The 25,425-nt window shown below is 45.2% G+C and overlaps 1 protein-coding gene across 1 annotated transcript in view; it reads left to right on the plus strand.

The window, feature by feature from the left end:
* Window positions 1-364: 364 nt before the first annotated feature.
* The window catches only part of MNT (MAX network transcriptional repressor), a 75,025-nt gene continuing 49,964 nt past the window's right edge, over window positions 365-25,425 (plus strand). The window contains exon 1 of the mRNA XM_083379742.1: window positions 365-672. Coding sequence (XP_083235868.1) covers window positions 606-672 — 67 coding nt within the window. The 5' untranslated portion in view covers window positions 365-605. The remainder of the gene's footprint in view (window positions 673-25,425) is intronic.

Here is a 25,425-nt window from a genome sequence, read left to right on the forward strand (position 1 = left end):
AAGTCCTGTGAACTTCTCTCAAGAGACTTGGCCCGACCTCCCCACTTTGCTAACTTGCGTGGTGGTGGTGTTGTTGTTGGTTTTTAATTGACAGGGAAAGAGATTAACAGGCGGGTGCCCACGTGCACCGCGAAAGGGTTGACGCCCAGGAAAAGTTATCAACCCCTTTTACTGGAAAGAGAAACTCTACTCCGCCCCCGCCCGCTTGAGCAGCGCTCCTGTCCCGTCCAACGCAAGACTCCAGGCCGGGTTTTGGAGGCAACTCTGAGTATAGTAGCTGAGGGCAGTGTCAGTCCCTTTTTTTTTTCTTGTTGTGTTTCTGTTACACTTCGCCATCTTGTTACAAAGCCCTTTTTCTCGTCTGGAAGCTTCGTAGAAGCTCGGGGTTGGTGGGCGATCGTTTGGCCGGCGTTGCGGTTTTCTATTTATTTTTTTTTTTGGGAGGGGGGAGAGACCAGCCAGCCCAGCAAGATCCCGCGGAGGGGGCGGGGAAGCGAAGAGTTTTTTTTTGCCCCTCAAATTATTATTATTTTTTTTTTGGAGGGGGGGGGGACTTTGAAGTCTCCCAAGACTTTGGATCGTTTCCTGAGACGCAGCTCCAAGAAATGAGCATTGACACCTTGTTAGAAGCGGCCAGATTTCTGGAATGGCAAGCTCAGCAACAAACACGTGGTAAGTGAGCTGGGAGGGGGGGGGGAAAGAAACAGCGGTGGAAGAAGAGGCGCCCGGGAGCAAAGAGCGTGCAAAATTGGAATTAAGAGATAGAAACGAGACTTAAAAAGAAAAAAAGAATTGCGGCGCTGGGTGACGGGGGCAGCTCCCCTCCGTTTCCCCCGAACTGAAGGGCTGCAAAGGAGCCAACAAAAGTTTGCATTGCAATTGCGGGCATCCTTTTTTATTCCAAGAAGCAGAAGCCCAAGGTGGGAAGCAAACCCGCCTGAATTTATAGTGTGATTTGGAAAGTCCCCGGTGCAAAGCGCGCCTACGGATTTGCTTGCGACCTGGATGCACTTTTTGGGTGGGTGGGTGGGTGTATTTTATTTTTTATCTTTTTATTTTTTGCACAACGGGCCCCATCGCATAAATAAATAAAATAAAATGCATGGTGGATCGTGCCGTTTTGGGCGGGTTGGATCGTGTGTGTTTGTGTGTGAGAGAGAGAGAATCAGGCGATTTATTTCCTTTTGATCTTGTAAGCGTGTTTTGGCTGTTTCAGCTGCGATGTTGTAATGAAAGAGAAGTCACCTGATTTGTCGTCAGTTTCCTATTGGGAAGTTCCTGTCCTGTCCTATTCCTCAATTCCCCGTCCGGGATATATCTATCTATCTGCCCCCCCCAAAAAAAGCACCCGCTTTTCTACTCTCCCCGCCCAGATTTTAATTAATATATATACACACACACACACACACACACACACATATATATATATATTAATTAAAATCTGGGCGGGGAAAGTAGAAAAGCGGGTGTTTTAAGGGGGGGGCAGATTGCGCAAGGGGCGATTGGGTGAATCTCGCCATTGTCTCCACGTCTACTCTTAAGTAAGCCCCGATGATTTAATCGGGGTTTATTCCCGGGCACAGGACGGATCTTAGCTTTCGAACGGAGTCGGTTTCGTATTCTACTTTTGACGCTTTCAGATTTGCTGACACATGCTAGCCGGAAAGTAAATATATATAATTTTCGTTTCCTGCAGACTACAGAGGCTAGGTTCCTTCCTTGCAGCTCTTCCCTTAAAAAAATAATCGGTCTTTTTTTTTTTCTTCCCGTTTTGCAATGAGACGGGAGGGGGGAAAAAAAATTACGCCTCGGCCCGTCTAATCGCTAATTAAAGCAGCGCCCCCCCTTAAATAAAATTAACCCCAATTCATTAGGAAGGCTTTCCAAGAGGTTTCCTCCCAACTAGGCAGCGCCCGGTTTCTTCTCCACGTCCGAAAGCTGCCTTTTCTGCCCGCCCCCCCCATTCCTTTTCTTCCACCTCCCTCCTCTCCCACCCCCCCCCGCAACTTTTACTCAGACGTTCCGTGCAAGGCAAACGCGTGGCAGACTAAAAAGAGGCGGGGTGAGTTAAGATGTCATGTAGTTATGCGCCAAACGGGGTGGGTGGGTGGATGGGAATCGGGCCTCCCCGCAAGCCCCAATTTATTTATTATTTTTTTTTAAAAAAAAGCTATTGGGGAGGGGAAGACCGCCCCCTCCCCTCCCCAGTTTTCCCTTCGGTCGGTGATTCGTGTCTTCTTCCAATCCCCCAATCCCGGCTTTGGATCTGCCGGATTTCCTTATGTGGGGGGGTGGTGGTGGTGGAAAGACGTGCCTTTCGCTCCTGTTTGGCGCTTTCCAGGGCGGTGGCGGCGAGGCGGTTGCTTTCCCCTCTCCCTCCCCCTCCCCTCCCCGCCGCCTTCCTCCCCTTTCCTTTATTTGCATAATGAAAATGACAGGGGGGGGGAGGAGGGAAATCATATGATAATACTTAACTTGTTCCGCCTCTGTCTACCCCAGGGGTCGGCAACCTCGGCTCTTTTATGACTCGTGGACTTCAACTCCCAGAATTCCTGAGCCAGCTATGCTGGCTCAGGAATTCTGGGAGTTGAAGTCCACGAGTCATAAAAGAGCCGAGGTTGCCGACCCCTGGTCTACCCCCTCCCTCCCTCCCTCCCCCGCCCGCCCCGCGCCTGTCTAGTGAGGCGCCTTTATGAGAAACGTGCTAAAAGGAGAGAGCTCCGAGCCTGGCTGGTTTTTAAACGGGCTGTTTTGGGGAGAAGCGGGTGGGGTGGGGTGGGGGAGCGCTGGTGGCGTCGGGGCTTGGAAGTAAAAAAATAAAAATAAAAATAAAAAGTGGGCGGGGCTTGAGGGAGAGAGAGAGAGAGAGATGCGGTAGCGCGTGGTCGGGATCTGAGGGCACAATGGAACGTTGGCGTCGCCCGTGTCTCCCCCCCCTCCTCCTGCTCCTCCTCCTCCTTTCCCCCAGTTTTGGAACGTTGCGTGTTTGCTCCGCGTTTCAAACGCCTCCCATTGGCTGAGGGCGAGCGGATGACGTGTCGAGGCCCCGCCCCCGACCACGTGCGCTGGAGACACAGCGCTGCTCTCTCCCACCCTCTCTCTCTTTCTCCCTCTCCCTCTCTCTCTCTCTCTCCCTCCCCCCCCCCTCTCTCTCTCTCTCTCTCCCTCCCTCTCTCTCTCCCCCTCCCTCCCTCCTTCTCTCTCTCTCTCTTTCCCCCTCCCTCCTCTCTCTCCCTCTCTCTCCCCCCTCCCTCCTCTCTCCCTCTCTCTCTCCCTCCCTCTCTCTCTCCCCCTTTCTCCCTCCTTCTCCCTCTCTCTCTCCCCCTCCCTCCTCTCTCTCTCTCCCTCCCTCTCTCTCTCCCCCTCCCTCCTCTCTCTCTCTCTCTCTCTCTCCCCTCTCTCTCCCTCCCTCTCTCTCTCTCTCCCTCTCTCTCTCTCCCCCTCCCTCCCTCCTTCTCTCTCTCTCTCCCCTTCCCTCCCTCCCTCCTTCTCTCTCTCTCTCTCCCTCCCTCCCTCTCTCTCTCTCTCTCTCTCCCCCTCCCTCCATCCTTCTCCTTCTCTCTCTCTCTCTCTCTCTCTCTCTCTCTCGTTTGCGTGCCTGGAAAGGCGTGCGAGTGCGCTTGCTTGCGTGTCTGTCTGCCTGCCCTGTCTGCCTGCGTGCATCCGCGAGGTGGGGGAGAGAGGAAAGGAATGCGCTTTCCCTTCCTTGTCTTGGAGGGGGGGAAAGCACGGATAAAAAAAAGGCAGAGGAGAGCTGCTCAGAATTACGACATAATGCTACAATGTGTGTGTGTGGGGGGGGAGCCCTCCTCCCTTTTTCTTTGCATTCTTTTCCAATCCTTTCCTTTGATTTGTTTTCTGGTTCTGAGAACCCGACCTCTGCCTGCCTCTGCACTCGTGCAGGCAGATCGAAAGCTGATGTAATAAGACACCCTCTCCCCCCCCCCCCTTGGCACATTTGACAATTTCAGAAAGATTCGTGCAAGGGGCAATTAAAAAAAACCCGCCCTTTTGCTGCAATCTGTTTATCATTATCATTCTAGCAAAATACGTGTGAAGGGTGTTTGGGAGACCATCGTATTCCCCTGTTGAAATTGCCGTCTTTTTCTTTTCTTTTCTTTTTTGCTTCTTTTTTCAACGTTTAAAGAAAATGTAAGCCTGCTTTGTGGAAATAGTGGAAGAACAGGACTCCACTGTTTTGGCCTCTTGTTTACTTCTGGGGAAAAAAACCTTAATATTTAAATTGAATTTGTCCTGCACCCTAATTCTAATAATATGGCTTTCTCAGTAAAAAAAAAATAGCAAACATTCCTAAGGATAGCATCACAAGTACAGGGAATCTCAGAGCACTGACATCTCCCCATGCATAATTCTGGACTTACAACTGTTTGCTTAGTGACCATTTGAAGTTACAAGGTGGACTGAAAAAAGTGACTAATGACAGTTCCTCACACTTAACAACCATCACAGCATCCCCATGGTCATGTGATGAAAACTTGGACCCTTGGCAACTGGTATGTGTTTATAATGTATGTGGTGTCCCAAGTTCATGTGATTGTCATTTGTGACCTTCTCAGCCAGCTTCCAACAAGTAGAGCTAAAGGAGGAAACTGGATTTGCTCCACAACTGTGTGAGTCATTTAACAACCACCTTGCTTATCAACAGAAATTCTGCTTCCAATTGTGTTTCTAAGTTGAGGATGACCTGTACCCCATTTTAAATCCAGATCTCACAGAGGAGGATTTTTTTTTATAAAAAACACCTATGTGTTGCTGCTAAAAATAAAGGAGCAATAATGGTTTGGATTGGTTGGTCCTATTGTGTGACCACAATACGACATATATGTCTATAAATATGTAGACATATTTGCTCAAAGTTGGTCTAGTGGTTAATTGCACAGTTAAGTCAATGGTCTGTGTTTAGAAATAATATATCCCAGAGAATCGGGTGCAAGGGAAAAAGAGAAGGAAGGTGCATGATTATTTTTCATCTGGTTTGTGGACTTGCCTCCAGCCATAAGACTTGAATTTACGTGTTTGATTTGGACCTAGAGCAAGGGATCTCAAAGACCATCTAATCCAGGGGTGGACAACCTTGGCTCTTTTATGACTTGTGGCATGGCTGGCTCTGGAATTCTGGAAGTCCACAAGCCATAAAAGAGCCAAGGTTCCCCACCCCTGATCTAACCTAACCCATTACTGGTATGGGAAAATGGTTAACAAAGAAGAATCTCCCCCCTTTAAAAGTCATCTTCACCCATATCTGAAGAGTTTCTACTGTCCATAGGTCCTTACTATGGTTTGTTTTGCAAAGAATCCTTTTCTTGGTGTGCAGCTTAGTGGTTCACGTCCTGTTTACAAAAGTGTTCTCAACCTTGGCATGCTGGCTGGAGAATTCTGGAAGGAAGTCCACATGTTAAAGGGTTGAGGATTACTGCTCAAGACAAACAGTAACCTCCTCCGTGATGGACATGATGGTTCTTGTATGTCATGCTAACCATCACTTCTTCAAGTTAGAGACACCCATGATGGGTCATCCAGCTTTCTTCATAGGTTTCTATTCATCAGCTTCCTTGGGAATGTTTCATGATTGCATAATGTAAGGCTGGGATGTGATCTTGGAGATGTTCTAGTCAACTGCCTACTCAGAGCAAGAATCCACTACTACAGCATCTCTGATAAATTGTCACCTAGCCTCTGTTTAAGCCTCCGAAGAAGAGGGCACCAACTCCTGAGGCAGTCTGTCAATTGCTGAACAATGCTTAATGATTTATTTCAGAGATCTGATTGAAATTGCTTTCTTCTAATGCATACCCATTGTGTCTTATCTTCTGAGATAACAATGAAGAATTCTATCTTGTCTTCCACATGATCACCCATCGTGTCTTGTGTCTCCCAGTAGTTGTTTTTTCTCCTGCAAGCTACTGTAATGATACCCAGAAATTCAAACTGTTCCTCATAATTTTTTTCTCGTAAGCCCCTAACTTGGTCTAATCTCTCTGGAAATGTTGCAGTTTCTTGGCCTTTGGATTTGAACATCTTCATGTTATTCCTTTAAAATGTGGTGAGGGATTCAGGCCCAGTATTCTACATGCTATCTGAACAGCTCAGAATAGAGAGGGATTGTAACTTTTCTTGATTTTAATATTTTATTTCTGTTGATACAGAATAGAAATTCATTTGCTTTTTTTTTCTCCTGTTGCATTACACTCTTGGCTATTGTTCAGTTGGTAGCCCTCCAGAATACGTTAAATTTTTGCATGGGCTACTGCTTAGTATGTTCCTCATGTCCGATGCACATACCTCTGCTTTTTCTTACCCAAATACAAGATTTTATATTCATGGCTACTGAAATTCATTTTGCTGGGCTTTGCCAGAGTTCCACTCAGCACTTCCAGTTTCATAAGAAATGGGCATTTTTTTGGTCTTAATTGTTCAACAAACTCTAAGGGTTGCATAGATTGACTACATCCACTGCATTTCTCTGATCAGCTGAACTGGTCACTATACCAAAATAAGAGTACAGTGGTACCTTGGTACTCACTTTTAATTGGTTCCAGGAGGCGCATTGAGTACCAAAAACAATGAGTACCAAACAAATTTTTCCCATAAGGAATAATGCAATGAGTCACAAGGCAGCCAACAACCACAGGTTCCAGCTTGTGCGTTGAGTACCAAACAAACAATGAGTATTGGGACAAAATGTTCACGTCAAAATGTGCAAGTACCAAATTTCAAAGCAGCTGAGTACCAAGGTACCACTATATCTGCTTTATTTGTCATAATTTTTCATAAACTTGCACTGGCTCCTGCCAGACAGTGCTTCCCCCCCCCACCCTTAAAATGTCACAAATGAACTGCTTAATACAGACATGTCAAACAAGGCCCGAGGGCCAGATCCGGCCCACGAAGTGGTTTCATGCGGCCCATGAAGCCATCCTGGAAACAGTGAGGGAACGGCCCCCACTGCCTTGGCCCTGGCCCAGAGACCCTCCTTCTGCCAGAGACCCTCAGATCTGTCCCACTCCTGCCCAGGCCCCCATAGGCGCCCTTGATGTGAACAATGTAGAGCTGGCCACGCCCACCCAGTAGGCCATACGCACTCTAGCCACGCCCACCCAGTAGGCCACGCCCACCCTGGCCACACCCACCCAGCCCCCTGAGGGCAACCGCAATGCTGATGCGGCCCTCATTGAAATTGAGTTTGACACCCCTGGCTTAATACTTCACTGCAAAGTTTTACCTAGCACTGAGGCCAAGGTGACCAATCTATACCTACCTAAGTCCTCTTGCCCACTTCTGAAAATAGGAAGAAGGTCTGCATTTTTCTGATCTTCTAGCTTTGTATCCATCCTCCATTAACTTCTCAGCAATCGCTGGAAGAACCCTTGAGGTGACATCTGCAAACTCCTCCAAGACCTAAACCAGGGGTCTTCAAACTTGGCCCTTTTATGACTTGTGGACTTCAATTCCCAGAATTCCTCAGCCAGGCACTCATCATGGTAGCAAAATGTTTCTCAACCATCTCTTTATTCTTTAAATTATCACTCCTTTCAATGTTGTTGCTATTGTTCCTACCCACCTGCAGAAGGAGACAATTGACCATGCTGGCTGGTGGGGATTGTGACCCCAACATATATGGTGGAAAACCAGTTGACACTTGATTAAATGCAGAAACACTCTTCCAAGTTAATTAATTTAGGTGGAACAGCCTTGGTCTTTAAAAGGTGAAAGTCAGTACACAGACACACACACACACAGAGAGAGAGAGAGAGAGAGAGAGAGACAGACAGACAGACAGACAGACAGACTGACAGACAGACAGACACACAGGTTTCTATCCACACTGGCTGCAAAAAACAACCAGTGCAGTGGTAAAAACTGCAGTTCAAAACATCTGGAGGGAAGTATGGTGATTACCCTTATAGTTAATAAGTCTGGACTATTATCTGTGGGCATTAAATATTTTGCTCAGAGGAAGTATATGTTTGACTTGGTTAATATATGGCTCTAAGTCAGGCATGTCAACCTCACGATGTCATGTGACATCATGCGATGTATGGCGACTTTTTCTCCATTGCCAGCAATGTGGTGGGCGTGGTTTTGGTGTGAGACATCCGGCCGGCAGGCCGGCAGTTTGACATGCCTGCTCTAGATGATAGATGTATGGCAGTAAGTCATGGATTGTTTAATCTTGGTTTATTAAATAGACAAAGCATAAGCAACCACAGTAAAAAAAGATTCCTCAAGAGCTCCTTCTCCTTACTCAGAATACAGAAGAACAGAGTTGGGAGAGACCTTGGAGGTCTTCTGGTCCAGCCTGCTGCTCAAGCAGGAGACCCCCGTATCTTTTCAGACAAGTGACTGTCCAGTCTCTTCTTAAAAACCTCCAGTGATGGAGCACCCACAACGTCTGGTGGCAAGCCGGCCCATTGATTAATTGTTCTCACTGTCAGGACATTTCTCCTTAATTCTAAGTTGGGTCCCATTGAGTTTTGGATGGGGAAGTATGGAAAAATTACCAGTCTCCGCCTGTCTTTTTGTTCTTCTGGTTATCCTTATAAGAAAAGAACTCAGTTCTTAGTTCACCTGCAGGGAAATGTTTTATTTGCCAGCACCACCACTAAACAATGTTCTTTAAGCAGCTGGAGTAGCACCAGGTGGTGACAGTCATAGTAACCCTCCAACTGCTGTGATCATTGCAGAGGCCATGAAAGGCAACACAGCAGAACTCCAGCTTTCCAGATTGGGAGAGGATACATGAGTAGATTTCCCTCTTTGGAATGGTGGTTGGGGAATCAAGAAGCACCAGATGTGACCTTATGTCAAGGAGGTGAGGCTGGTAGAGCAGAGGAGATTCTGAACCGTTCTAGTAAGGCCCAACCAACATGGTTCCTCAAAATCCTGAGAAGGCCCAGCCTACCTCCTTGTTTCCATCTATCCATATAGAACGTGGGAGCTACCTTCTTGGCCTGGGTCACACGAAATGGGTTATTTCAGAGCTGGGTTATTTCAGAGCGGGTGCAAAGAGTGGACCAGTAAAAATGGTCAAGTGAATCCCACTCATGATTCTTCTCATTGTCATGCAGAAAAGGAGTAAAGAGAGGAATGAGATCCCCAAAGGTTTGTGAAGACAAAAGAACACACACAAACACAAAACAGATGTCAACCTGCCTGACAGGATGAGAGACAGAGAGGGGGAGTGAAGCCATTAGCTTCTTAAGTGATAAGAGGTATCCTTTACACCAGGGGCGTCATCCGAAAGCCAAGCCCACCCCATTGCCGGCAATGGCAAAACTCCTGATACGTTCTGTGATGTCATGTGATGTTGCGAGTTTGACATGTCTGCTTTACACTATAGACTGAGAGAAAAGAGTTAACCTTTATGGGGTTTTGCTTGAGAAGAAGGCCATCTTTTAGATGATGCTTTCATACAGTTTGTATCATCCCACTGCAGTTCGTTCAATGCTTATTGCCCGTAATACGACACAAAACAGTAAAGGTGATCAGCCTAGACTAGAGCTTAGACCCCCAGGAACTTCGCTGTCACTGCTTCGAAGATCTCAAGATTTTTTCCCCAAGTTTTTCATATTAACCTCCCAGCCCCTTAGAATGCTATTTCTGAACTTCTTCAAAGGGATGATGATGATGGAAAAAATAAACAAACAAACAAACAGATTTGGTGGAACTAGACAAGCTAGGATTGTGGTTCACATTGGCAGACATCAGGGCTTTTTTTGTCATAGAACGCTCAGAACGGAGTTCCGGCACCTTTTTTGGATGGAACCTTGTAGGGTAGGCAAGGCGGGTTGTATGACATGTGTGAGTTCCGGCACCTTTTTCTTTTACAAAAAAAGCACTGGCGGACGTGATATATCTTCTGCTTAAGTTCACGGAAAGCTTGCTATGCTTAGCAAGTCACTTTTCATTCCTGATTTATCAATAAATTGTCCCCCAATGAAGGAGGAGACTGTCTTCATCCTTTTAGTTCTTAGATTATTGCAGTCTTACTTTTTTTGTGGGGGGGGCGGGCAAGTAGGAGACAGGGAAACATCCTTTGGGCTTTATAGGACCACTTTTAACACAAAGTTGCCCCTGAATGCCCAGTCGGTAGAGGAATCAAGAAAAATGCTTTTCTCATTGCCCCACTGTTTCCCAAGTTAGTAGAGGTAATCCTCGACTTACAACCATTTGTTTAATGACCGTTTGAAGTTACAACAGCACTGAAAAAAAGTGACTTACGGCCATTTATCACACGACCGTTGCAATATCCCCATGGTCACCTGGTCAAAATTCAGACATTTGGCCGTGGGCTTATGACGGCTGCAGTGTCCCAGGGTCATGTGATCCCCTTTTGCAACCTTCGGACAAACAAAGTCAATGGGGAAGTCAGATTCACTTAACAGGTTACTTAATAACTGCAGTGATTCACTTAACTGTGGCAAGAAAGTCGTAAAATGGAGCAAAACTCACCACTGTCTTAGCCACAGAAATTTGGGGCTCCAGTGTGGTTGTAAATTGAGAACTACCTGTATGCCACTTTAAAATTTTAGCACATTTGGGAGGTCACATGCAAGGACAGTTGAGTCTTGGGAGTGTATCCCTCAGCGGTGCGTTCTGGAAATCACAAGTTAACGAAGAGCCAAGTTTTATGCTATCTACCAACTCCAGAAACAAAGAGAAGCAACTCAAGATAAAAGGAAGTGATACGTCACTTATGGATGTTGTGCAATAGAATTCCTTTCTGTTTTTCTGATTTTCTTTAGCTGTTTTCTATTCTCTTTATTGTGCTGAAGAAAATGGGAGCTGGAATGATGTCCTGAGTTTTAGACAGCTGGGCAAACACATCTGGCACTGAACCTTAATGGAGACATTAAAAATCCAGAGCTATAAAGCAGAAGCTCATACCCATGCAATTTCCTAGTTTTGGTGGATTATTGATGGTCTGTTTAATCCAGTGCTTTTTTTCTAAAAGAAAAAGGTGCCGGAACTCACACATGTCATACAACCCGCCTTGCCTACCCTACAAGGTTCCATCCAAAAAAGGTGCCGGAACTCCGTTCTGAGCGTTCTATGAGAAAAAAAGCCCTGGTTTAATCCAGGTCAAGCTTTCCAATTGGAGGTTCCTCAAAATGGTATCTAGGAAGAATGAGTTACATTACCAAGGACTCCTCTATGGCCTGGTCTTAGCATCTAGAGCAGGGATCTTCAAACTTGGCCCTTTTATGACTTGTGGACTTCAACTCCCAGAATTCCTCAGCCAACGTGCCTGGCTGAGGAATTCTGGGAGTTGAAGTCCACAAGCCATAAAAGGGCCAAGTTTGAAGACCCCTGATCTAGAGTATATACCAGATGGTTGGCCTTTGTGGACCACGTGAAGATGTCCATTTAGGCTTAAGTGCATAATAGGCTTCTCAGAACATCCTCTGTAAAGAAAGCAGTGAGCACCCCAACTTTGGTGCCTCTAGAGTAGCCTTGCCAAAAGGAAATCCTGGAAATCTCTTTCAGCATGGGGTAAAAGAGTCTTCTTTAGATTTTATACAGCTCTGAAACTGACTTTCCAGACACTGGCAACACTGCAAGACTATAATGTGTAATGGACATTTCCTCTTTTATTTCATTGCAGTGATCTGATGAATGGTTGCAGGAACTGGGTATGTCTAGTGTAATGAAGAGAAGGACTAGGAGTAACATGATAGTAGCCTTCCAATATTTGGGGGGGACTGTCACAGACAAAAGAGGGGTCTATCCTCTAAAGCACCTGAGGGGAAGACAAGAAGTAACAATTGTAAGCTTATCAGAGAGAGATCAAGCCTAGAATTAAGGAGACATTTCCTGTCAGTAAGAAGTATTAATTAGTGGAGTAGCTTGCCTTCAGAAGTTTTGGGTGCTCCATCACTCGAGGCTTTTGGGAACAGATTGGATACCTTTTGCCAGGAATAATATAGGGCAGTGATGGCGAACCTTTTAGAGACCGAGTGCCCAAACTGCAACCCAAAACCCACTTATGTATCGTCAGGTGCCGGGTGGGTGTGGCCCATTGGCTGGGCGTGGCTGCGGTGTAATGGCAGACTGAGTGGGACTAAAAAGTTCAATCAATCAATTCCAACCTTGCGAGATCTTTTTTTCCCCCACGAGAAGTTGAAATTGATTGATCGATTGAACCTTCCTTTTTTTGCACACGGCGGTGGAGGCCTAAAGCGAAAAGGTTTTATAAAACCCAACTGAAGGCCTAGGACTGCAGCGATGGGGCGCGTGCCCACAGAGAGGGCTCTGTGTGCCACCTATGGCACGCATGCCATAGGTTCGCCACCATGGGTATAGGGTTTCCTGCTTGAGCAGGGGGTTGAACTAGATGACCTCCAAGGTCCCTTCCAACTCTGTTATTCTAATCTTATTGGTGCATGACAGGGTCAAGCAAGGTAGACTCATCATGATATCTGGTATGGGGACTGCTACTGAGGGCTGCTGAGGGATGAGGTGACCATTGGCGTGAGCCTATAGATGTGGAGATCTGCTTTCAATCAGGTCACTGCAGGGATCCTGATCCATTGTCTACAAATAGGAATTGAAGGCAGTACAGCCGTCTCTGAAGCGGAGATGTGTGCTGGAAGATCTACTTTGGACCGGTTTGACAGTTTAAAAATTACATAATGTTTGTTTTTCCTGGTGTGGTTCTGAAACACTGAAACGCAGGGATTTCATAGCACTCCTCGTTCCACTAAAATAATGTAGACTAAATACTTGTGTGACTATGATTTGGGATTAATACATTAACTGAAATCTATTTCCTTCTCTGAAAGACCGGTCTCTCTGCTCTGAGAGGACCTTCGTTGGGTAGACAGACAATAACTACTGCCAAAGCTTGTGTAAACAATTAGAGTGGATTCAGATCAAGGGTCATTCAGGGCCACATGATAGTTAGCCTGGACAGACGGCACACATTCTCCATATCACCTAGAGAATTCTAGGATCAGAGTTGACTGGTCCAATTGTAGTGCTTCTAGGGAGAACTGATCCTACATCTGGAGAACTTCACGAGATCTCAGCAAGATGGGATTCCTTTCACTTGACCTGAACTTGATTGAGGATTCTTCCTACCATATCCTGAAACTTCCAGGCATCTTGTTTCACAGGTTGATCCTGCACTTGACCCAGTGGCTCAAGAGTATGTCCTCAAACTAAATGAAAATATCTCCTGAGCTCCGAATTTCCAGGGTCAATTGTGGAATTCACCTTGGTTCTAGGCTCCCACTAAGATTCTGCCAGGTGGCTTGCCACGATATTAAAGAGTAGTAGAGAAGATAATAACAAGTGATGCCAATAATACTGGGGGAAGAACTGTTGGAGTATTTACAAGTGGGGCTGGAGAGGGGACAGGCAGATAATAAGTTACATAGACAGGTAGAAATAGAATAACAGAGTTGGAAGGGACCTTGAAGGTCTTCTAGTCTAAGCAGGAAACCCTATACCATTTCAGACAAATAGTTGTCCAATCTCTTCTTTAAAACCTCCAGTGTTGATTGATGCACCCACAACTTCTAGAGGCAAGTTGGTCCACTGATTAACTATTCTCATTGTCAGAAAATGTCTCCTTAATTCTAGGTTGAAGTTCTCTTTGATAAGTTTCCATCTGTTACTGCTTGCCCTGACCTGAGATGCTTTGGGAAAAAGGTTGACCCCTTCTTCTTTGTGGCAGCCCCTTAGATATTGGAACACTGCTATCTTGTCACCCCTAGATGACCCCTAGGTATGTATGACTTGTAAAAAAAAATACAAGCATTGTCCCTATTGCTGGCATACAACACATGCATAAATATACTCTTGGATTTTATTGGGACCAAAGGGAACCTCATGAATATCTCAATATTTAATTTTGTATCGTTCAAGGGAGTAGTAATATGTCCCCCCGTTTCTTGACTGGAGGAAGTCTTGTAGTTTTTCCATTGAAAAGCCACTTGCTGTGCACAATTGTAATTAAACTTTTGGCATGTGCAATTAGAGAGATGTGCAGAGAAATGGGAACAAAAGGCTTCTGTGCTCTCCTGGCTGGCAGGAATGTGCCCAACCAAGGATGGTTGCATGGGGAAGGCAAGTGATGTCACACAGATTGCGATGTCATTGTGCATGCAAGGGGAAATTGATTTGCATCAATTGCCATGTGAGGTCATTATGAGTAAAACATTGTAGCTTCTATGTACTGGATCCACTTCCTTGGGGGAGAAGAGGACTCTGCATATCTTAGTGTGCAGAGAGAGAGAGAGAGATGCAGCTGGCAGGAAAGGTGGAATGCAGGTGAAGGAGATTAAAATCTTCCAGTGACAACATGTATATTTGATAAGCAGATCTCAGCTAGGGGATTATTTTGGAATTCTGGTGGTTCTTGTCGATGTTCAGCCTGAGTAACTTTGTGGCCTTGTAGAGGAACAGACTAAGGGACGTGGTGGCTCAGTGGGTTAGGACGCTGAGCTTGTCGATCAGAAGGTCGGCAGTTTGGCGGGTCGAATCCCGAGTGCCGCGTAACAGAGTGAGCGCCTGTTACTCGTCCCAGCTTCTGCCAACCTAGCAGTTCGAAAGCACGTAAAAATGCAAGTAGAAAAATGGGGACCACTACGGTGGGAAGGTGTTGTGATTCAGGGTCAGCCTGTGGGTTCGGCAGTTGGGTCGGACGACTCAGAGGAGGAGGGGGGTGTTGAAGACCTTGCTGAGGGGGTTGAAGATCTTGCTGATGATAGCCCTCAGCCAGGCCCCTCCCACTTGGTCACCACGGAGACCCAGCTGTGTGAGCCTGACAGTGTGGATGAAGATGACCCACAGCTGGCCCTGTTCAAGGACACCCGATGCAGGAGGCAGTCAATTAGGAGTAAACAGAGGAAGGCAATGGGGCTTCTCGGAAGGAGGCAGAGAAAAGCCACGCCCTGAACTCTATATAAGGGGAATGTCTGGGAGGGCTGGTTTGCTGAAGGCAACCGCTCAGATGGTTCATGTTTCTTAAAGCTCCTGTTTCTTGGTTGTGTCTTGTTTGTTTTTGTAGCTATAAATTTGGCAGGCATAATTCCAGCCTCTTGCCGGTTATAAAGGGGTTGTCCCTGCCTTTTCTGCAGGGCCGGTAGCAGGCTGTTACAGAACAGTAGGTAACAGTGTTCCGTGCGCCTTTGGTGTCTAGTCATGCCGGCCACATGACCACGGAGACGTCCTCGGACAAGCGCTGGCTCTTCGGCTTTGAAACGGAGATGAGCACCGGCCCCTAGAGTCGGAAATGACTAGCACACATGTGAGGGGGAACCTTTACCTTTACCTTTAGAGGAACAGATAGACCTCATGATGGCTGATCCTGATGTTTGAATCCCACCTTCTTGTCCACTATGAAAAAGTCAACTATGGGCAATCTTCTCAATACATACATGCCTTATATTATGGAATTGATCACTTTCTGAGTTTGTAGCATGGAATTGATAGTTTTCTAGGGTTGCAGCATGGAATTGATAGTTTTCCAAGGTTGCAGCATGGAATTGATACTTTTCTAGGGTTGCAGCGTATGATGAACCACAAAAAAGACTAGCAACATTGGCCATGCACACTGAGTTACATTTTGTTTGTCTGGTTTGTGATTTAGTGTGCCATCCAAATGCAAGTTATAGGAATGGCAAAGAATCCACATCCAGACCACATTGGTTGGGTTACTCAACAGGTAGTCCTCAACGTATGACCGTAATAAAGGAGCTTAGAATTTCTATATTAAGTCGAGGCATCCACCCAGTGGTGGGATTCAAATATGTGAACAACCGGTTCTCTTGTGTGGATGCTGCTTCTGGAAGTCCATTTTGGGTCTCGGCAACAAAAAAATAGCCACCGGTTTTGCCAAAATGGTGCGAACTGGCTGAATCCCACCACTGCATCCATGTGACCATTTGATTTTGCGACTTGTTTTGCAGTGGTCATAAATTGAACATGTTGGTTGCAATGCGAATCTATTTATCCTATTTATCCAGAAAGGCCAGAAAACGGGGAAAAATGTAAATCATGATCATATGACCACAAACACCGCAACTGGCCAGAAAGGTAAGCCAGTTGCCAAACGCCCAAAATGTGATCATGTAGAGCAGGGGTCTTCAAACTTGGCCCTTTTATAATTTGTGGACTTCGACTCCCAGAATTCCTCAGCCAGGCACACAAGTCATAAAAGGGCCAAGTTTGATGACCCCTGATATAGAGCCTGCAAGAGTTGTGCTGCCGTCAGAATTCTGGAACCGGGTCATAAGTAGCTTTTAGGGGGCAGTCTGTCGTAACTTTGAAGAGTCTCTAAACGACAGTCCTTAAGTAAGGACTACCCTGTATATGCTAAAATACAAGCCATGGCTTACAAATGCAAGCAGTTGAATTTGTCCCATGTACTGTAGATTTGGTTTATGTGCATCATGTGAACCAAACTCCTCCTGCTTATTCAAGAAAAGCATTGTCTGAAGTCAAGCATTTCTAGGGGAGGGTGGAAGAGGGTGACATATTCTGGGGAACAACGGCAGGAACTTTCTACACAGCAACATTGTGCCGTCTGCCAGTGTCATTTCTGTTTTACTAATGGTCCTGGGTCTGTTCTCAGGGACTGCTTTAAGACAAAACGCAGCCCACTAGCATGTTTTGGCAAGAAGTGAGATTCCAGCATTGTGAAGCTGTGTTCTCCTTTCCATAGGGTAGGGTAGAGTAGGGAAGGGTTGGAAGGGATCCTGAAGATCTTATAGTCGAACCCCCTGTTCAAGCAGGAGACCTAGCTACACCATTCTGGACAAATGGCAGTCCAATCTCTTCTTAAAAACCTCCAATGATGGAGCACTCACAACTTCTAGAAGCAAGTTGTTCCGTTGATCAATTGTTCTAACTGTCAGGAAATTTCTCCTTAGTTCTACCCTGGATCTCTAATTACCTTGCATTTTTTGATTCCCACAGATGTGACAGAAGAGGAAGGATCTCTCTAGGAAAAAGCTTTTTTGGGATTTGAGGATGTGGACTGTGCTATATGATCTTGCTTGTTGCAGTTGAATGACTCCACGAAGAAGCTGGAGACCTACAGGGGTTTCACCACCAACAGCTGAACTCCCATAGAGGCCCAATGGGGATGCCCAGGAGTAGTTTCCACAGGTGGGATGAAGGGTTGGGCCCCCTCCGGTGTTCTCCCAACTATTATTCTGACTCTCTTGGTGAGGGCAGTGAACCTGGGTTTATCATGCTGTGTGAAGTTGACCCTTAAAGCCCCTCTCCCTCCAGCATTCACTCTGATGCTAGAAACAAGCGATACAGATCATTGTTCCCATTTTACAGGTGAGGGAATTGAAAGACTGATGCCAGCAGCATTCAATGGATCTGTGGCTGAATAAGCTAAAATCTGCTCCATCGCCATCAAGCCAGTCTCTGATTTTTAGCTGTATCTTTTTTTAAAAAAAAATCAAACCAAACCTATTGGGCACAGTTGCGTATGACCTAATTTTTACCCCCTAAACAAGTAGTTTAGGGACAGTTAAGGGATACGTAGTAGGGTGTTGGTGAATGAAGGGATCTAGTCATGAATACTGGGAATTCCCATAATATATGTGGGTTGAAAAGGGATGATTCATTTGATCTTTTTTTGAACTTTCATTCTGGGTTCAGTTTGGAAAATGTTAGCAGTATAAGAGATGGCTTTGTATAAATGACTTGTTCATCTGACTTAGTACTTTCCTCCTGGAGAGGAGCTCCCAAATTTTTCAAAGAATTCCTCCCTTCCCTTCCCTTCCCTTCCCTTCCCTTCCCTTCCCTTCCCTTCCAAAAGCTGGCTGAATGATAGGGCCAGTCCCTCTTTTTTAATCCAACCCACCTCATGTGGTGGTTGTGGGGAAAATAGAAGGAGGAAAGCATGTTAGGTATGTTTGCTGCCTTGAGTTGCCTATAAAAAAATAAAGATAGGATGAAAATGAACGAAACTTAAATAGATTGCCTTCATTCCCTCTCTCCCAACTTCATTTATATCTAGGGTTTGTTGTGGTTCGAACTCGCAGCGGTAGATGTGAGTTGTTAACTTTGGACGATAAACCAGTTGCTGTTACAATGCCCTAATCCCAACCTATAGTGCAATCACATTTTGAATGCTGGATATGGTTCTGATCACCGTAGCTCAAGGAGGATATGGTGGAGCTTGCGAAAGAGCAACTACAGCCACTTGGGGTAATGGAATACCATGTGGTAGCAAAGTAAAACCATGAGGACAAGAGGGAAATTGAGACTGCGGGGGGAGAGAGAGAGAGAAAGAGAGAGAGAGAGAGAGAGAGACAGAGAGACAGAGAGACAGACAGAGAGAGAGAGACAGAGAGAGAGAGACAGAGAGAGAGAGAGAGGGGGGGGGAGAGATGAGGTTTATGCATGGTATAAAAAGGGTGAATATCTATCTCCCTTCAGACTGGAACTAGAGATCGCCCAGTGAAACTGACTAGCAGAAGATTTAACACCGATAAAAGGAAACATTCATACATGTATGTGTGCAGGTAATTCTCGACTTACAACCTCAGTTGGGACCAGAATTTCCATTGCTAAGTGAGGCAGTTGTTAAGTGAGTTGCACCCAATACTGAACCTTTTTTGCTGCAGTTAAGGAATCGACATGGTCATTAAGTGAATCACACAGTTGTTAAATGAATCTGGTTTCTCCCGTTGTTTTTGTTTGTCAGAAGCTGGCTAAGAATGTAGCAAATGGCAGTCACATGACCCTGTCATAAATACGTGTCACCTACCAAGTGCTCAAATTTTAACCATGTAACCATGAGTATGACCCATGTGATAGTCATAAATGCAAGGACTGCTTGTAAGGTTTTTTTTAGCGCCTCTGTAACCACAAACAGTCACTAAAATGGTTGTAGGTTCAGGACTTACTGTGGCCAACTGGCTTTGAAAAGATACCAAAACAATTACAAAAAGACCAGTATATTAATGGTTTGTTGAATGGATGCCACCTCCAGGTATGGAGTCATTCCACCTTACATATTTGGTGCCTATAGCCAGCGGTGGGATTCATATATGTGAACAACCAGTTCTCTGTGTGGATGCCGCTTCCGGAAGTCCATTCTGGGCCTGGGCAACAAATAATTAGCTACCAGTTCTGCCAAAGTGGTGCGAGCTGGCTGAATCTCACCACTGCCTGTAGCAGAAAATATGGTTTTTCTTAATCTCCAGTTTGTGGACTTCTGAAATGCATGTAGTGGGCCACTTTTGAGAGACTGAATTGTGCCTTGGCTTAATCCCAGCAGGGCCTCTTCTCATGAACAGGAGCAAGAAGAGAGATGGCCAAACTGTGGCCTTGCTGGCCAGCCACTGTTGGAAAACCTGGTTTTGAAATGTATGTTTACAAACCTAGAATTATGCTGTTTGGTAAAGTCATGCTCTCTAGCTATGATCGAAAAGGTTGTCAGACACTTGAGATGGCTCATATTTTAGCTCTTGTTCACCCAATATGCTAAACGTTAGTAAGGATTGGGATTTTGAAATTGATTTGGTGAACCCAGCATTATAAATCACGATTTTTGGTTTAGCATATAATGTGTACAAAAGCCAGCTGCAGTTTAATCCATAAACAATGATTAAGCAAACTGCTCCTTAATCTGATGTTTGCATCCAAACACAAAATTGAATGCTGAGAAAAAGACAATTTAAACGAATAGAGATTTTGAAGAATGTTGGAAGGTCCCAAGTCACTCAAGTGGCTCAATTCTGTGTATCTGCTAAACTGTCACGGCTTATTTTGGCTAGAATGAACAGAACAGAGGTGAGAGGTTTGCAATTTTGGAGAATAATGCAAATCCCCACCATTCCCTCCAATTCCACCCATTAATTCTGTGAACAAAAGAATTATTGGCAAAGCTTCATTGCATCGGTGGCTCTTTCCCCATTGGTCAAGAATGTAGTAGCGGGTGTGGCTTGTGCACTGTGACCAATCAATGTTGGGGAAGCATGATGGGCAATTGCCAGGCTTCACCCATGAGTCACCCATTGGTCTACCACCTTCTGTTTTGAGCTGCTCTTCGCTCAATCCTTGAATTTGAATTTATAGCGGGTGGGGCTTAGACACTGCTCCATAGCTGATTGGCTTACAGGGTTGTACATCACGGCATGATAAGAATTTATGCAAAAACTGGTGCCATTTTGCATTGCATGTCCTCTTTCTGGACTCTGATGAGATTGGCAGATTCACTTGATGCAATACCCTGGTTTTGACCCGACCAAAGCTCCAGTCTTTATGGCTGAAGGCAAACCTGAACTTGAATCTCCCTGGCTTCTTTAACCGCTACACCATGCTGCCTCTGAATTTCCACCCTGCAGGCTTTTGCTGGTTGTTTTTGTTTTGGGTCTGGAAAGTTGTCGGGCAGCTGGGAGGGAGGAGGTTCCCTTGAATAAGTCACCGGTAACCTGTTCAGCAGGCTGTCCTGCCACATTTATTGATGCCTCTCTTGCTTCAAGACGGGGAAACGCCTCTCTCTCTGCCACCTAGGACCCCAGATGAGTTCATTTTCCCACAGGAAGTGAGAGGAAGATTCTCCCCCGACAGGTGACTCCCTAAAGAAGCTTTCAATTGAGTCAGGTGTTGCCTATTTGTCATAGGCTGGTAGGTCTCCACCCTGCCAGGCAGGAGAAGGTATGAGTCATTTCTGGAGGCTATGAGAGGCTTGGCATTCAGAAAAGCCTGCAGAGATTCAGGCCAGGTGAACAAATGATTCACTCCCACGCTTTTTCTGAAGCAACTGAGGTTTTATAAATTTTTATTATTATTATTATTATTATTATTATTGTTATTATTATTATTATTTCAGCTTCCTGCAATAACTCCAGCAAAGCTACAAAAAACTGCGCTACTCGGAACATCTTACATTTTAAGGAGATACCTGGTTGATACCTAGGATGCTGGCAGCAGCCCATGTCAACCATTAGTGCCAGTCAATTTGAGTGTTCAGTTGACTGAGTTCCATGTTTTATGAATAAAAGTTTTTAATAATAATAATAATAATAATAATAATAATAATAATAATAATAATAATAATAAAGTTGGAAGAGATCTTGGAGGTCATCTAGTCCAACCCTCTGCTCAGGGAGGAAACCCTATGCCATTTCGGACAAATGGCTATCCAGTCTCTTCTTAAAAAATTCCTTTAGCCACTGGTCAGCACTTTTCACCATCCTGCTTAATAAAATGGTGGTGCACACTACAAGTGGTCCTCAACTTACAGCCATTCCTTTACTGACCATTTGAAGATACCACAGGATTGGGAAAAAACCTGATTTATGACCAGTTTTCACACAGAGAACTGTTGTAGCATCCCCGTGGTCACATGATCAAAATTTGGGTGCTTGGTAACTGGCATGTATTCATGACCTGGGGTCATTGGGCGGGTCACGTGATCAGCTTCTCCAGCCTTCCCAGCTGGCTTCTAACAAGTAGAGTCAAAGGGGAGGGGGAGTCAGATTCGCTTAACGACTGCAATATTCAGTTAACAGTTGCAGTGATTCGCTTTACATCTGTGGCCCACTTAACTGTCTTGCTTAGCAACAAAAAAGTTTAGGCTGAATTGTGGTCGTAAGTCAAGGACTACCACTCATGCTTCCTTCCTTCCTAGTTGTATTGTGTGCAAATCTAACCATTGTGATCCTGGTTTATGGCTTTACTCAAAATGTGGGGCTGAACAATGTAGCTCAGTCAACAAACTATGGTTTAAAGCAGTGCTTTTTTTGTAAAAGAAAAAGGCGCCGGAACTCACAGATGTCCTACAACCCGCCTTGTCTACCCTACAAGGTTCCATCCAAAAAAGGTGCCAGAACTCCATTCTGAGTGTTCTGTGGCAAAAAAAGCCCTGGTTTAATGTAAAGAATGAGTAAACCAGTCCCATTCTCTCCTTTACCACAATCTCCAAGATTGCTCTTTGCCTTTCTCCTAATTTCTTTCCAAAAGGTCCTCAGATTCAGTGTATCCCAGATTTCGGCATTGGGAGAAATTGTGGATTCCCTAATAAGATTTTGCCTATTCTCCAAACTTTCCAGACTTCAAAAGTGCTGAAACAGGCTAACATCAGATAGGTTAGGAGGTAAAACTTCAGAAGTCAATGAAGATAACTCAGCAGAGTGCAGAAATGATCTGCCTGCAGTTTCCTTTTAACCTATCTGGCTGCTGGTCTTGTCTTGGGTTTTAAATAAACAGGGCCAGACAGGACATGCAGACTTGCATCATGTCTAGTGGTAAAGGTTACAGAAAGCTAGGTTTGTGGATAATAGAATAACAGAACTGGAAGGGACCTTGGAGGTCTTCTAGTCCAACCCTCTTTCCAAGCAGGAGACCCTATCCCATACTGGACAAATAACTGTTCACTCTCTTCATAAAAACCTCCAGTGATGGAGCACCCACAATTTCTGAAGGCAAGCCATTCCACTGATTAATTGTTCTCATTGTCAGGAAATATCTCCTTTGTTCTTAGTGAAGGAACCTTGATGGTGCAGTGGTTGAAATGCAGCATTACAGGCAAACTCTGCCCACAGCCTGGAGTTTGATCCTGACAGGTTCAAGGTGGACTCAGCCTTCTATCCTTCTGAGGTTGGTAAAATGAGGACCCAGATTGTCTGGGGGCACTATGCAAATAATGCTCTATGCCCCCAGTCCATGGACCAGTACTGGGCCGTGGCATGCCAGCATCTGGTCTGCACAAACAAGGAAAGCCCCATCCACAGGATGCAGGCAGCACACAAAACCACGCACCCTCTGTGGAAAAACCTCTCTCTGCGGAACCAGTCCCTGGTGCCCAAGAGGTCGGGGATCTCTGCTCTATACTGTAAACTGCCCAGAGAGTGCTGCAAAGTTCTATGGAGTGGTATATAAGCCTAAGTCCTAAATGCTATGCTAAGTTCTAGGTTAGTTACTTCCCTGATTAATTTCCATCCATTGCTTCTTGTCCTGCCTTCTTGTGCTTTGGAGAATAGGTTGACCCCCTGCTCTTTGTGGCAGCCCCTCAAATATTGGAACACTGCCATCGTGTCACCCTTAGTCCTTCTCTTGATTAAATTAGACAACTAGTTCCTGTAACCATTTTTCATGTTTTAGCCTCCAGCCCTCTAATCATCTTCGTTGCTTTTCTCTCCATTCTTTCTAGAGTTTCAACCACTTTTTAATATTGTGGCGACCAAAACTGGATGCAGTATTCCAGGTGCGGCCTTACCAAGGCATTATAAAGTAGTCAAAATGGTTTCCTGCTTCATTAGGTTTCCATTGCACACTTTCTCAGTGACTTGAGGGACTTTTAAGTGAGGTTGGTCTACTCCATATACAGTATTTCTCGACTTATGGCTATAATTGAATCTGCGATTTTGGTTGTAAGTTGTGACGGCTGTAAAGCAGGCCACCACATGACCATGCCCAGTTATAAGATCTTTTTGCAGCAAACACCGCAGTTGTTAAGTGAACCCATTGTTCACTAGGAGGCTTTTTTTTTTTGGACGGAAACTGGAAGTAAACAGCAGTTTTCATCAAAACCATTGGAAATTGTAACAGCGGGATGCTGCATAAAGTTGTAAGTCCTGGCTGGTCACTGAGCACCCACTATGTGGTCACATGACCACAGAAAGGGCCCAGATGTTGGAGCTTCGAATGTGAGTCGTAAGTACCTTTTTGTCTCTGGTAATTTTAAACTGTTGCTAAGGGTTGTAAGTTGAGGTTTGTCCTCTGGAAGAAGAAGTGGACAACTTGGAGAATTGGCAACTACCGTATCTGCTCTGTTGCATTCCAGAAAGTGCAGGAAGCATGTAGTTAGGGGCTTCATCCTCACCCCTCCCCTCTCAGTAAAATAGAGTTTGAGCAGAGAAAGGATTTTGCCACTGCAGCTACCTGCAATTAAGTATTTCACTGTTTCTGTCCCTGTTTCTGCTTGCCTATTTTCTTGCTTCAGCTTGCAGCACAGGGCGCAGTCTGGAAGGCTGATTTCAAATCCTGAGCAATTCAAAAGGGGCAGGTGTGTGTGTGTGTGTGTTTTATTGCTCAGAAGGAGTGGGCATTTGGGGTTTTAAGTATAGCAAGCCTGACTTTTAGACAAGGCTCACACATCTCACTGATCCGCAGTTTGCTCAATAAATGAGAACTGCCCGGGTTTACACAACACCCTACCCCACAAACCCTGGTTTTCAAAAGCAAAGAATGCTCCCTGTGACTTTTAATGTAAATTAACTTGTCTGTAGGCTCTGACTCCAGAATCCTGTGGTAAATAGCAGAATTCTGTTGGGCAGCTTGTCTTGTTGGGCAGCGCCATCATCACAAGGAGAGGCAGAAAGTGTAGGAAGATCGAAATCTGTATTTTTTTTGTTTTTCTTTTATTACTGTATATCATTATCCTTTGCGTTGGCTTTAGGAAATTTGATGGACCTTAGGTATCTTTTAAGGGACGCGGTGGCTCAGTGGGTTAGGATGCTGAGCTTGTCAATCAGAAGGTCGGCAGTTTGGCGGGTCGAATCCCGAGTGCCGCATAGCAGAGTGAGCGCCTGTTACTCGTCCCAGCTTCTGCTCACCTAGCAGTTCGAAAGCACGTAAAAATGGAAGCAGAAAAATAGGGACCACTATGGTGGGAAGGTAACAGTGTTCCCTGCGCCTTTGGCATCTATTCATGCTGGCCACATGACCACGGAGACGTCCTCAGACAAATGCTGGCTCTTCGGCTTTGAAACTGAGATGAGCACCGGCCCCTAGAGTTGGAAACGACTAGCACGCATGTGCGGGGGAACCTCTACCTTTTAGGTATCTTTTACTGTATATTGCTCTCCAAAGCAAAGACTTTGGACTGTACTCAAGATTGATTGGTAAAAATCGAACAGACTCTTATTATTCTTTAGAGAGGGTTAGGAAGCCTAATTTTAAATCACTGTTCCCATCATGATATTCTTAGGATAGGATAGTCCTTACCTATCTAGAAAAGGTCAATTTGGAGAAGACTGGATTAAAACCATCCCTGACAATTCTGGCCACAGGTTTTAATCTCATAGGTTGCGTTCACACCATCCCCTGAACTTGATGGCGGAATTGATTCATTTTCTGATCTGGCACAGTATATCAAACTATGCACTAATAGTAGTACTACTGCTCAATAGTAGTAACTATGAAAGGGATCTCGGAGTCCTAGTCGACAATCACTTCAATATGAGCCAGCAGTGTGCTGCAGCTGCCAAAAAAGCCAACACAGTGCTAGGCTGCATGAACAGAGGGATAGAATCAAGATCATGTGAAGTATTAATACCACTTTACAATGCCTTGGTAAGGCCACACTTGGAATACTGCATCCAGTTTTGGTCATCATGATGTAAAAAAGATGTTGAGACTATAGAAAGAGTACAGAGAAGAGCAACAAAGATGATTAGGGGACTGGAGGCTAAAACATATAAGGAA

This window comes from Vipera ursinii, assembly GCF_947247035.1.
Source record: "Vipera ursinii genome assembly, chromosome: 1".
Lineage (NCBI taxonomy): Eukaryota > Metazoa > Chordata > Lepidosauria > Squamata > Viperidae > Vipera > Vipera ursinii.